The sequence below is a fragment of the Trachymyrmex septentrionalis genome, unplaced genomic scaffold (genome assembly GCF_001594115.1).
Source record: "Trachymyrmex septentrionalis isolate Tsep2-gDNA-1 unplaced genomic scaffold, Tsep1.0 scaffold56, whole genome shotgun sequence".
NCBI lineage: Eukaryota > Metazoa > Arthropoda > Insecta > Hymenoptera > Formicidae > Trachymyrmex > Trachymyrmex septentrionalis.
Genome location: NW_017305735.1, coordinates 1049626 through 1063841, shown reverse-complemented (window position 1 = coordinate 1063841; position 14216 = coordinate 1049626). Strand labels below are relative to the sequence as shown.

Below are 14216 nucleotides of genomic sequence, written 5' to 3'. Positions count from 1 at the left end.
GTGTGCGTGTGTGTTTCCTTATTCACACACAACGCGCATTCCCTCTTTCCCTCCTCTCTCGCATCCCCTCCTTGTCCCTTCCACCCTTCCCCCGCCTCCTACTTTGTGCCCTGCGCACCGTGCCCTCCTCACCATCGCACTCGCGCTTTCTTCGTCTCTTTCTCCCTCTCTCTTCAATCGACTTGCAAACGCGAAAGACCGACAAAGAGGCATTGATAGAGAGGGGGACGAGAGAGGGAACGAGAGAGCGAACGGTGGGGCTGGCTCTCTCTGGTCTTGCGCGACGCGTACCAGTCAACCCAGAGCCACGGTCGCGCGACAGCCACGGTGCCCGTGGAAAGGGATCGTTCGCAATTGACATAGTCGCGACTTTTCCCTCAAGTGCCTCGCGGTAATCTCTCCCGGTCTCTCCCTGCTCCTCCTCTCCCACGCGAGCACCGTTGCTCCCATGCGCTCGACCGTTTCGGAGTGACCCGTAGAGAGTGCGTTCTCCGCGTGCGTTCTCCAACTCCAACACTGCGGAGTGACCGGCGTTGCGTCGCGTCGTACGACGATCGCGAGAAAGAGAACGAGAGAGAGAGAGAGTGAGTGAGTGAGAGAGAGAGAGAGAGAGAGAGAAAGAAAAGGAGCGCGATCTCCGACACTCCGCGTGTCGCCGCAACTATACCGCGTCCGCGAAGAGACCGATGGCACACGGCGAGCCGGAGCCCGTCGTCCTCGTCGTCGCCGCCACGGTTACTTGGCCAGCGTGCGGTCCTCGCGCGCGGATAGTCGGGATGCGGAGGGGCTGCTCGTGACTGTCCGCGCGAGTGTGCCAGTCGACGCCCCGCGTACGGACCCACGGAGGAGTATCGGTCGTATCGGAGTGCCGGTGCAGGACGGCATTGACGCCGCTTTCATCTTCACCTGCTACGTACTTGGCAGACACCGTCGTGCACGTCGTAGTCGTCGTCGTCGTCGTCGTTATTTGGCGGCGCCGCGACGAGAGGGAAAAAGAATAGTATCGACGTTTTCTCGTGCCGGCGCCCCGCGGTGCCACCCCTTAAGCGCGGAGGAACCGCAGCGGCCGGCCCGCACGGGCCGCGCACGAGTCAGTGAAAGTGAGTGATGCGAACGCGTCCGCCGACGTGGAGGAGGGGGAGGAGCGAGTGCGACGACGACGGGACGAGCAAGTGTCACCGCGACTTCTTCGGGGTTGTTTTTCTCTCTTTGTGATATCTCGACGCGCGTCCTCGGGGGATTGCTGCGACATTACGGAATTATTCAGTCTGATGAACGACGCAGTGGTGGGTTCCAGGATAAAACTCATCCCCTCGGCTCGTTTCGTGCAGGTTCCCTCTTTCCCCAGAGAGAAGATGCCTCTCTTGGGAGTAGCTATACGTCATAACGTCAGACAGCGTCAAGAAAGTCGATCTTGAGAGTTGATACAGCAGTATATTATCTTTCTCGTCAATGGAAAGTTCATATCGTCAAACGTGGTTATTATGTTTCTATTTATACTATGTTAAACAATTACTTTAACAGCTTTTAAAAAATCTCAAAACGGTTTTAATAAATAGATTCGATCAATTAATTTGACATGATAAAATTAGTTCGGTCATATTCTTATGCGTTTATAAATAGTATGGTAATAGAACATTTAAAGGCAACTGAGAGATTAAAGGGCACATCGCAGTTAACGTTAGCGTATATATATTTATTATATGCCAATAACAGATAAATTCTTGTTGTTTACATCATTCTTTGATTACGAAACGTTTCGGTCTTATTTTAGGCCATCTTTAAATTAATAATAAATTGGAGCCATGTATTCTTAGTGGAACTAAAGATAATTCCATAATTTATACATTGTGAATGTTCCTTCTTGAACAGTTATATATATATATATATATACGACTGTTAAGTTCGATCCAACCAAGGAACAAATAGCATATTAATAAAATAACTGCAATGATTTGTTTTAAAAAATTCGCTAAATCTGTCTGTTTTCGTCGAGGAATAAAATAAAAATTATTTTATTTCATTTTAAAATATTTGAATTAATTTTATTATTTAAAAATAACACTCAAGGATTTCATTTAAATTTGATCCGTTACCGTTTAAGTGTGTTTACCGTCGAATATAGATACATTTTTTTTATGCGAGGAATGGAAACACGAAATGAATGTTACAATATTTAGCATTGAATAGTAGGGCAATATATTTAGCGCTAAATATAATGGGAAATACTGGGATTTAAGATAGGAAATTGAATTATCTTTTCTAAAAGAATACAGAATTTTTTTGTATAATATCGCGAAAAAGTGTGCTTTATTCTTCAGTATCTAATGACGCACGCGAATCTCAATTAATGAATCTTTTCTCTCGCGCAAAAAATTCACTTAACCAGAAAAAGCTTGTTGATGTTGTGGAATATAAATGATGTTCTTTTCATTTTCATATCATCGATTTTCCACTTTTTCTTATTATCTTATAACTTGGAGCATTTATGATTTCGCGACATTTATCCCACTTTCTCTCCCTCTCCTCTCTCCGTTTCTCTCGCTCTTTCTCGCTCTCCTTCTCATTCTCTCGCCCACTCCAACATTTACCTCCCGGTTATGGATATTATTAAGTAATACCTACATCGCACGCACAGCGATACAAACGCGCGAATATGTGCGCGAGCGCATGCTGCACGCAGGCGAATGGAAAAGCACGGGTTCTCATTCCGGTGATATCTCGCATTCGCGAGGCTATAATCAGAGATTTCTTCCTTTCCCAATACAACTGAATGCGTATTAGAAGATCTAAGAACTTTTCAATACGATAACGGATTAACTCGGATGCAAATCAATACTGGAAGTGCACATAGGGTAGTTTGGCGTATTTCAAGTTTATGTTGTAATATAATTTCAAGTTTTTGTTTTTCGAGAAATTCCAGACCGCGCGTTTCTCTCTCTCGATGACACCTTCTCATAAATCTTTTGGCGTTACGTATATTTTACTTATGCTTTTTAAATCAAATACAATATTTTCTTATTGAAAATGATGAGACAGTCGGATGTAAAAGGTTGAGCGAAATTATTGAAAGGATGATCTATTTAGTAATTAGATTTAAATCTATATAGCGTGTAAAAACTATACGGTACCATCGGTATTACACACGATGGAACCATTTACATGGTGTAATCATAAAACGTATATTAGAAGATAGACTATTCCCGTTGTTATCTATACGACGGTGTCCTCGCGAGGCGACCGGAAATACCCACGTGACGTGATGGGACGAAGACAATAATAGGAAACATGAAATTACGTTATATGCAAAGTGTCTTAAAATATCAGGCATTGTTACTGAAATTGTTTTACTAATTTTATCTCTATTAGAAAGTAAGTCATTTGAAATTAAACGAAGAAAAAGCCTCGTTATGTGCGACTTAAAGGATTGATTCATCTAACAACCTTTTAATGTTAATTCTTAATTGTTCCAAGAATTTTTATGAAACATTTTTGCAATGCAAAAATTGTATCGCTGCAGATTTGTCACATATACACCAATAATGCATATACGCCAATCATATTGTATATTTTATTTATTACATGATTATTGATATCTCAATTAAGTGACAGTTGGTATATGAATTTATTCGTGGTTAAGAACACATATTATGTTTATCGCTTGAAAATTATCTATATAGGGAATCATTTATTTATAAAGATCAAGTTAGACTATTCACCGATTGTTGCCGAATGTATGAAATAAATATTTAAGTTGAGAGATTATAGGCTGTGACGAAGTAAATCAGTAAATGGGAAATGCCAACAGGAACCGACATTTGATATTGATATGTTTGATTTTATTCAAATGTGATTATCCATCAATACAATTTTTGAATCGGGGATGAAAACGTTTTGATCCTCAATTTGAATCCTCTTCAGTTTAAGTTCAATGTCGATGTCTTTAATAATATTAAGTTTGGAAATTTGATGATAACTGTGTGGAGGATGAAGAAATTAGTAATCAGTTTTACACTGTTAGATCAGCGTTTCACTGTTAGAACATATATTGCATTAAAAACATCGACATTAAACTTACACTGAAGAGGATCCAAATCGAGGATCGAAACGTTTGGATAATTATATTGATGCATGGACAATTACATTTGAATAAAATCAAACGCATCAACACCAAGTGTTGGCTCTTATTGGCATTTCCCATTTAATAAATATCCAAATCGTCTTTAATCATAAATCGTCTTTTCTAGATCGACAGGTAGGGATAAGTGCGAATCGCGTGCACATGATCGGGTCACCTGTGCAATTCTCTCCCTCGCCCCCCTCTCTTTCTCCTTCTCTCTCTCTCTCTCCCCCCCCCTCTCTCTCTCTTTCTCGTGATAATAACGATGCCGTAATAACGTCGCTGACATGCTCGTGCCAGAACCGAAGTATATGCTCGATGTATACGACCTAAATAAGATGCGATGCCCCCCCAGGGCGAAAGTAATTCACACGCGCGAACGGGAGCTCGTGCGCGCACACGCCGTACCTCACCGACTTTTAGGCTTTATTTGCTACGCCGGTCTGATAACATTTGCACCTTGCTGCACCTGACTTTACCGCTAGCACACATTCGGCTTGGGCGGATAAAACGATCACAGCTGTAGTAATTTAATTTAATACTTAACTTTATTTACTATACCTATATATGTGTATTATGGTTTAATATCGTTATTACATCTCAATTTATAAAAAGAAATAATTAAAATATTAATGTTAATTTTTTTATATTATAATGATGTAGGTATGATATAATAAAGAGATAATGTATTCTGCAAAAAGTAAAAATAATCGCACGATTTTTTAAATCTTTTTTTAAATCACAAAATCGTAATAACGTATTACATATTTTGCAGTATCTTAAAATTGTTACATTTTATAACAATACTCACTCTAATTGGAGTTTTTGCACACGTAAAGCTTACCTAACTACGGTCGTTTCCTAATTAAAATTTAATAATGTTAATTGAGGACTGAAAGTTGAAATGAAAATGTAATATGACATAGTTTATATATTTGGCAGTTTTAATTATTATTGCGAACATGTAATTGGCTTAAAAACAGTTCGCGTATACTTGTTCTTATTTCGATAGACAACGCGATCTTTTTGCTGATCGTGGAGAAGATACTAAGTGCTACAGTAAAACGAAAAAGAGACAAAGCGGAAAGGATAGTCATTCAGAGGGAGCATCGAGTCAGTAGGCTAGTGGGAACGTAAACGGTACGTACGGTACCGCGAGCCTTCTCCCTCTTTTCCTCTTATACTTTCCGCCTTCCTTCCTCTTCTCTCACAATTTTCTCTTTCTATTGTAGTCTACGGATCTACGTGTATGTGTTTATAACTTCTATATGTATGTACTCGGGATGTATGTGTATACATAGTGTATGATGTATATATATATATATAAAACGGTAATTTTAGTATTCTTGGGAGCAGCATTCCCCAAACGATTGCAAGCCAAGAATTCTCTTTACAAGTCCTGAAATTACAATAATAATAACACACGTCTAGTTTGTAAATAGTCAAGTGCTTAAGATCTTTAGATTGTTGAATCCTGGTATGCTTACAATTCTTGATTAAACGATGTTTAAATCCTCTTTGGATTTAGTACGAGTATACCTGAATTTTTTTGTGAAAATTTATCCCTTTTGCCTTCTCTTTCTTACTTTAATTTCTCTCTTGTCTTCGTACAGTTAAAGATCTGTAACAGTTATTTAAATCTCAATCATAGAGCCGCATAAAATTTCAATGACATTCACAAAATTATATAAACAAGAATCATTAAGCAAAGTCAAGACTTTCATCTCTCGATTTCGCTGAGAATTTAGCCGCGTCATTGGTGTACACTTTTTTTAAGACACCCTATACGGGTGGGTGGTCGGCGTTGTGAAGCAGGCTCGCAAGCTCGGCCGGTGGTCGCCGAGCTTCGCTCGATAGCGATGCGCGGTTCCCCTCGACGCGAGCTCACCACTGCTTGCAACGCGGTTGGGATTAAAGGGGAACCATCGTGGTGCATGGAAATGCAGGATCGATGCGCCAGGAGTCGGTTGCTTTTTTTATGTCTGCCGCAGATCGATCGCTCAGGATTGATGACATGATGTCAGGTTTTATCCACTTCCTATTTAAATTCTATATTTTAACTTTTCACTCTACTTTCATCGGTCTTAAGTAATCCTGTGGAAGTCAATTTTCTATTCATGAGCCGTGGCTATTCTTCATGACATTCATAGGCAAACTCTTGCAATCTTTAATTTTTAAATGCATCGCGTGTGTTTAATTTATTCGTATATTGATTTTAAAAAGAGCAATTTGTATGTGATTAAAGATTAAAATTAACTGTAAAAGAAATATTCTTAAGGCTTTTATATGGATCCTAAGAATTTGAATTGTTATTTATTTATATCATATTTATCTTTTTTTCCATGTTTTCATTTAGCACTTACGATCTTTATACCGTACTATTATACAACTTTTCGTTCATCTATTATTTTAGAAAGTTGATTCGAAAACTTTTAAGGAGAGATTACATAAATGTCTTACAATTTGGAATTTGCGTCATGTTTCTCCAAATTAATCTGTTATTTTAATTTTTGCCACAATTTTTTCATATCGCGTGAGCATTTTTTTCTAATCATTAGTTCTATTAATCTGTCTTTTCGCTGTCTGACAGAATTAAATTTTCCTTTATCCGCAATAAGATGGCACGAAACGATCCGATGGAAGTTGTAATCGCCGATCGAGCGAGAGCTAACTTTATGCTTTCTACTTCTTCTCGTATCTTGAAACTTAGAAAATATATGGCAGTTGAGTTAAATGAGAAAATATATTTACAGTAGATCTCTTATCAAATTAGCTCAACTGCACTCGAAAGTTTTAAAAAGGAATTCTTTTTGGATTTGATTGAAAAATATGTTTGTTTAAATTGGAATTGAAATAAATTGAAATGGAATATTGCAAAATGAATATTGGAGGGACTTTAAAGTTTGTAATATATTTTATTTATGTGTTAATCTCAATAAATCAAATATTTTATGCTAAACGGATAAGTTCTGGTCATATAATATGATGCAATGAGAAAACTTTATTAATATTTAAGTTCTTTGAAAAATTCTAACGGAGGTAGAATCAAAATCACTCTCATGTCGAGAATATGTAGAAAATAAGACGACAGTCATATATGTGTCTATAAGTCGGCGCTCTCTCGCAATCGGCGCGATGGCAACTCCCTTCCAGATAAAAAACGAGAAGGGAAATTCGACGAAGCCATGTCACGTCGTTGGGTGCTGGCGCGATTTCCGACGGCAGCAACGACGGTTACGCGGACAACGGCTACGGGAAGCGCGCCAACGACCGCGATAACGGTAAACGAAGCGAGCGCAACGACGTTAACGACCACGACGAGTACTAGACTCGGCGTGCTGCGACTTCGGGGTGACTAGAGAGTGAATCGCCAACGGTGCGACCATTAAGACAACGACAACAACGACTGCCACGTCGATTGAGGGGGCGAGTGATAGTACGCGATAAATCGTGTCACGTTGTAACGTCGTTGGGGTGGCGTGGAGAAGACGAAGAAGAAGGGGAAGAAAGAAGAAGAGGAAGAAAAAGTGGAACAAGACGATAGAACGGAGGACAAGGCGAACCTCTTAGCCGGTGAACCGGCTGAGGAATAGAACTAATCGCGAGTGTCCGAAGTGTTGATAGACTTATCGCTAAAGAGCGACAGTGGTGCATCGGACCGAAGAGAGTGAAAACGAATCTTCGGGATTAACGCCGTTACACGGCCGCGGATGTTACGCCGGGCCGGCACAGGACGCCCGGTGGTTCAGCAAGGCATCAGCCTGGCAGACGTCAGTCTACACCGTCACCACGGCGTTCAACATGTTCGAGATGTGGAGCGCGGTGAGTTCCAAGCTGGAACACTCCGCGACCTCCTCGGGCTCGCCGTTGCCGTTGACCTCGCACGCGCCCCAGACGCCCCACACGTCGTCAGGGAGCATAAAAGGTAAAGGGTCCGACTGAAAAGTTTATAGGGTTTGATATGGAACTAGGTTGCTCGGTAATATATAGAATATGTGCCTGCAATATGTAGAACATATTCAGACCGATTGCACCGGCACGATGGTGATTAACTAAACGCTGAATTGAATTAATTCTCTCTTTCTCGCCCTATCTATATTGTAAATAAGACTAGTTGGGCAAAAATAGCAATCCACTATCTCGTAATTATTTAACTTAATTTATGTATGTAATCAAGAATCATATAAATTCATTTGAACGACATCCGTTAATTTTAATACAATTAGATTGCTCCGTCAAGTTGTAGAAACCTGAAATCAAATAATTCTTTTTCAAGTTAATATAAAAAGCTCAACTTATATTTATACAATAGTAAATAAAAAAGTCAACCGACAAATGATAAATACAAATGAGCGAAGAAGGCCATATTCAGTTAAAGTGGATTTTGGTGGGTAATAATATTTTTGCGTGAATCTTACAATTTCCGGTTTAAGCAGACTGCATTTTCTCACAATAAATTCTTTACGGTGTTTTAAGACGCTGATTAGCATTTTAAAACACTCAACAAATAATCAGCACGCAGTTCGTTTGAGATAAATTGTAAGATTTCACGTAAAAAGATTATTCGAGAGATCGGCTTTGAATATGGCTTTCTTCGCTTATTTGCATTTATATTTATACATTCTTGAAATCTAAAAATATTTTAATTTGTATATAAATCCCGGATGTATACACACACACACATACTTTTGCTAGAGCTTAAGATTTCATTAAAGCAAAAACGCATTGAATATTGGGATACTCGATCTTTAACCCTTTATGCTCATATATCATCTACATGACGAAATAGAACGAGATGTCTGAACGCGATTCGACGTGAATTATAAAATCCCATTAATCACGCGTGCGTCGAACGTTGTAATAAATCTCTCGTTACACATTGCTGTGGCATATCCATTTGTGCACAAATCGTACCCTTACATTTTTAATATCTATTCGTACAACAGCAGATAGTCAATACCAAAAGTTGCCTTTCGTGAAATAATTAGCATACTAATTTGCATTGTGAAACGCCATACGCATCTAGTAACGATTAAGTCCGTAGTCTCCAATGCGTAATGCTTTTTTTCGAAAACATCTAATGTGAGATTAACATTATAAAGCATGTATAGTGCAAAATTAAATTAAAAACATGTACTTTATTGAATGTCACTAGTAAAAGCAAAATATGTAATATTAACTGTCGTTGTGGTGCAACTACTGACATAAGTGCAATTGCGCTTGGTTCAAAGGTATTTGTTGCGAAATCAATGCATGGTAGTCGTCTCCGATGTGATCGACGTTCGATACGTATACTGTTGTATTATTAACGATCATCTCGATTAGAGTCGAAGCGCGTACGTTGCTCGATCATGCTGTCTTTTATTACTTGATTTTTTTAATACAAATGTAAATCTGTTATATATAAAAACAAAAGGAGCAAAGTAAAATGTTCGACAAACTGTTAATTTTATATAAATGTATTTACTAAAATATACAGATATATATTATATATGAGGAGTAAATTAAAAAATGTTCGTAATAATAATACATCAATATACCTAACATATACATGAAGCATATTATTATATTTCAAGTTTAATATGTTATTTAATATGATACATTATTTTTATATTTATTCACGTATTATGACAAATTAATTATAAATATATGGATTGTAATTAATTTATAATTTTTGTTATGACGTATGAAGAGTAGCTTTCTAATAAGGAGTTGACCAAAAATCGCTACAGGGTGAAAGTAAATTTTAATTAAAATATTTTTGCTTCGTCGAAATAATTATACAACTAATTATTTTCACATTTTTCGAATTGTAGATTCGCTCGCGAAATTAACGAAAAGTGAGGGATGATGAATCTTAGAGCAAATCTATTTGCAAGGGCGGTGCAAAATTGACCAACAAGAGAGACTCGTTCTCGCGTCCTCGCGCGTCTTCGCAGTACCGTATTACCAGTCGGCCTCACGCGGGCGTTCTTCTTACGGAGTTTTGCGCAACCCGTTCTTACGTGGGTACTTTCGCTTTGCATAATTTGCTTGGCATCGTGCGTTTCGTATCGAGTATTCGTATTCGGGACGACCGCGAAGCGCAGGATCGTCACTTACAGACATCTGCGAACCTTGTTTAAGTATAAGTTTTTTTTCTCTTTTCTCCTTCCTCCCTCTTCCCTTTATCTTACAGACCTTCTTATTCATATTATAGGATAATATATTAATAATCTTTTCACGAAACCTATCGCGAATGCTATTTTCTGAGGTTTGCTCTGTTTAGAATTCTCAGGAAACTTTTATTTACAGAACTTCTTATGAACATCTGATTTTTTAATTTTAAATCTTTGAAAAAAGATTCACAGGGGTTTTGCATATCAAATTTTATTACTTTGTAGATAATAGCTTTCAGTAAATTATAGGTTGGACAGAATTGACAAATTTTGCTATTCAGAATATCAAGTTTTTTTAGTTTTCATTTTAATTTTTGATTGATCAAATTTTTACTTATTATGTTTCTTTGTTATTATAAAACTTTTTAATAGTTTATTTAGTTGCATATTGTTATATATAACTAACATATATTTGATATATATGAAAGACAAAATGCAGGTAAATTTTATTGGCTAAACAGTAAAAAACAACAAAATAATACCGAAATAAAGAATTTAATATGACGTCAAATATTCAGTTAAAACAAAAGAAGGTATTGGAAAGATAACAATTATGAACAAAAAATACGGACCTTTGTTTTTTTACAAATACTTCAATGACGTTTTCGTTGAATAACATTAGCAACCAGTTTTAGTGATAATCAAATTAACCTAGTTTTTGCTTCGTGAACATCCGAAAAAGCCACGATTTGTATCGAGAGTATACTGGATAATATTAGACAAACACAAAAATCTCGAATGTCAGTGACAAAGATGTACCATAATCAAAAACTCTGTTCATATAATATCATAATAATAGTTATATCACCGGTAATTGATACAGTGCTGCAATTATCTATATTAGAAAGATATCTATAATAAGAATGCAAATACATACATTGTTAATATTATATAATCATTTTAAATAACTATACATATTATATAAAAATTGTAATGTTCATTAATAATATTCTAGATTTTTTGTCATCTTTTCTTTCATGAATGTCTTTAACAATTTGCAATCGACTTTTTTTTACATTGATATTATACGCTTACACGTATATCTACGTTTTTAACAACTATTGGTTTTGTTATAACATTATTATAAATTATTGGCTCGGTATTTTACCCAATAATACTTTGCTATGTCTTAAAAACATCTCCAAAATTGATCAGAGTTTACAACGATTGCGAAAAACCTATAATACTCCAAGAATAATGTGTGATAGGAAATTAATGTTTTTTATAGGTTTGAAATGGAAAGTTATTTATAACGTTCAATGTCATTTTTAAAAACTATTTATAATCTTTAACGAAGTGTATAGAAAATCAATTGTCTATATGTATACTGCTTAGATACTAATTAAACATTTAATCATAACATAGAGAAAGAAGTGAAAGACTTACTTAAAAATTTTAACATCGATTTTATTAATCGTCTGTGATACAGAAGAAATATTGATTACTTCGCGCGAGGAACTGTAATCATGTCGTACGGAATACCTCTGTATAGGATAAAACAAATTAATTATATGAGATATATTCTTGGAAACTTGATTCTAACTTAATATGAGTCATTAAAACAATCAACAAGTTAATGTATCCTTAATTGTCCTCAATCGTTAAACACAATAATTATCAATGAATCAAAAAGCTTTTCATGATAGATCGGAGCACTAATTAGAATTACAACTTACAAATTGACACTATTTATAATTAAATTTTTTTTTCTATTATATCTCAATTTTTTATTAATTTGTACTAAACGTAGAACATCTTGTATTATTTAATATAAATTTGACATTCTTATACTTATTTACTTAATAGTAGTAGTTATACGATAAACTTATTTTTAATGACATTTCAATTTTAGATTGCAAGAAATGTTAGATAATTATAATATTAATCTGATAAAAGAAATCTGTCAAAAAATTATAATACTATTGATATAAATCTATGAATAACTGAATACTTCTTCTTTTAGCGTATATTTCTTCTACCTCTTTGCTATCTTGTAATATTTTACGAAAGACTTGCGTTATTAACATTCAATACATTTATACCTGTAGTTGTTAAAAAAACTTTTCCTCTTGCCGCACAGTTTGATGTTTATTTGGATTCTTAAATGGTTAAATCGACGAAATGTGTGTGAACGATCGCAGCGAAACGATGACGGCGTGCATCGATTTCGCAATGAGGAGCCTTCGAACCGGTCCGTTCGCTCCGAAAACGCGCCACCGTTCACCGTACAAGCGTATCTCACGTGATCACAGCTTTCACTTGCGAAAAAATATCCTAACCGCCTGAACGACGAAATCAATCGAAAGTTCATCATCATCGTCATCGTTGTCATCAACGTCCCACGATGCGTCACGTCGATTTTGCTGAAACGGCGAGAGCGTTCTCCAACTTTTCCTTTTCGCGTCGGCGTCTTTGGGAATTTCGATGTAACGCGCTATCGTTCGCGCGAAGGGTTAGATAAGTAGATTGATGAGGATTTTATGAGAAATTTATGAGAAATCTAGGACAAGCCTTCTGAGAGAGCTATAAATGTAGAATATTTACATGACTGGAGCGTGGAAATAAGAAGCTATGATAAATAGTCGTAAAGACATGAAGAAAAAAAAAACAATTAGAAAGAATTAACGATTAAAAGAACGATGAAAAAAGATGCAAATGAGAAGAATGACTTGTTTATATATAGGTATCTCAGAATTATGGGGATCTCAGAACGTGTAACTTTTTTAATCAATTTGAAATTGTTTTATAATAATATAAATATGTATAATTAATATTAAACTCATTAAGTAAATGACACAATGCGAAACAATTTTCCAATCAATTATTGCATAATTATTAACATACATCAAATAAATATATATTTATATTTAAATATCATTATAAGATTATTAAAAAAAGATAATTAATTATTTTATTACGGCCATGTTATATCATCCTCTTATTGTTACTTCTACCCCCACATTTAATCAAATATTTCGAATTATATTATCCTTGACCTAATAATTATACTAAAGCAAATTGACAAATGTACTCTCATATGTTAATGAGTTCATATATACATATGTAAACAAATCGCTGGTCAGTTAATCTCTCGATCAGCAGTGAGATAATACGATGGTACAAAGGCGCGAATGGAAATGCATTACGAAATAGGCGAAAGGGATAATGGTATTATTGACGGTAAAAAAGTGGAGAATGCATTCTTCAGTTAGAAGTTGTTTACAGCTGCGGCTATCTGGCGTTGCGAGTACTCGGTTGCCTCGTTGAGCGTTTTATCTTGCAATTCCGCGACGATAATTCGTCGGCGATGCGAAAAGTCAATCGACGGGGAGCGCGAGGAGCGGCATCGCTCGCCATTATCGTTTGAAATTGTACGCCACCCCACTAATAAAATATCGTAGAGTAATTTATTCATGCAACGGTACAGCGGAATTTATTTCTATAATGTATCGTCGTCACCGTCGCGTAAAGCGCAGTCAATCTTATATTATTTATTGTACTTTTATAACGGTTTTCCTTCCGAATAATTTTTTTCGTTATTATATAAGCGATACATTAATTTATAAAAAATCCGTGTGATCTGTTGTTTAAATTTTTCATTATTTTACTTGCAACCTATTTCTGGGATTAAAAACCGATATGTCCAGTATTTAATCGAGATATTATCAATAAACGTTATTCATAAGTTTCTGCACAGTTTTCTCTTTGCTTATTATGCGTATATAAAAGTACCGTTAAAATAATCATTGATAACAAATTTACATAAATCAACTATACAGTTGATGAACAATTAATACAAATAAATATCGTCTCATATAATATGGGACGAATGATAACGAAATAATCGCATTCCTTCTTATAGGAAAATAGTCTAACTGCAATAACAATGATAAGAATGCATCGATTACTATGTGTGTGTCTGTGTGTGTGTGTGTGTG

At 36.2% G+C, this 14216-nt stretch overlaps 1 protein-coding gene across 5 annotated transcripts in view; it reads left to right on the top strand.

The window, feature by feature from the left end:
- The window catches only part of LOC108752142 (probable nuclear hormone receptor HR3), a 107214-nt gene that overhangs the window by 39954 nt on the left and 53044 nt on the right, over positions 1-14216 (top strand). For 2 of the 5 annotated variants that reach the window (XM_018492792.1, XM_018492789.1), the window contains exons 1-2: positions 312-1286; positions 7274-8045. The exons of the other annotated variants lie outside the window; for them this stretch is intronic. In XM_018492792.1, the coding sequence (XP_018348294.1) occupies positions 7922-8045 (124 nt within the window). In that variant the 5' untranslated portion in view covers positions 312-1286; positions 7274-7921. Of the gene's footprint in view, positions 1-311; positions 1287-7273; positions 8046-14216 lie in introns of those variants that run through there. 5 annotated transcript variants of the gene reach the window in all.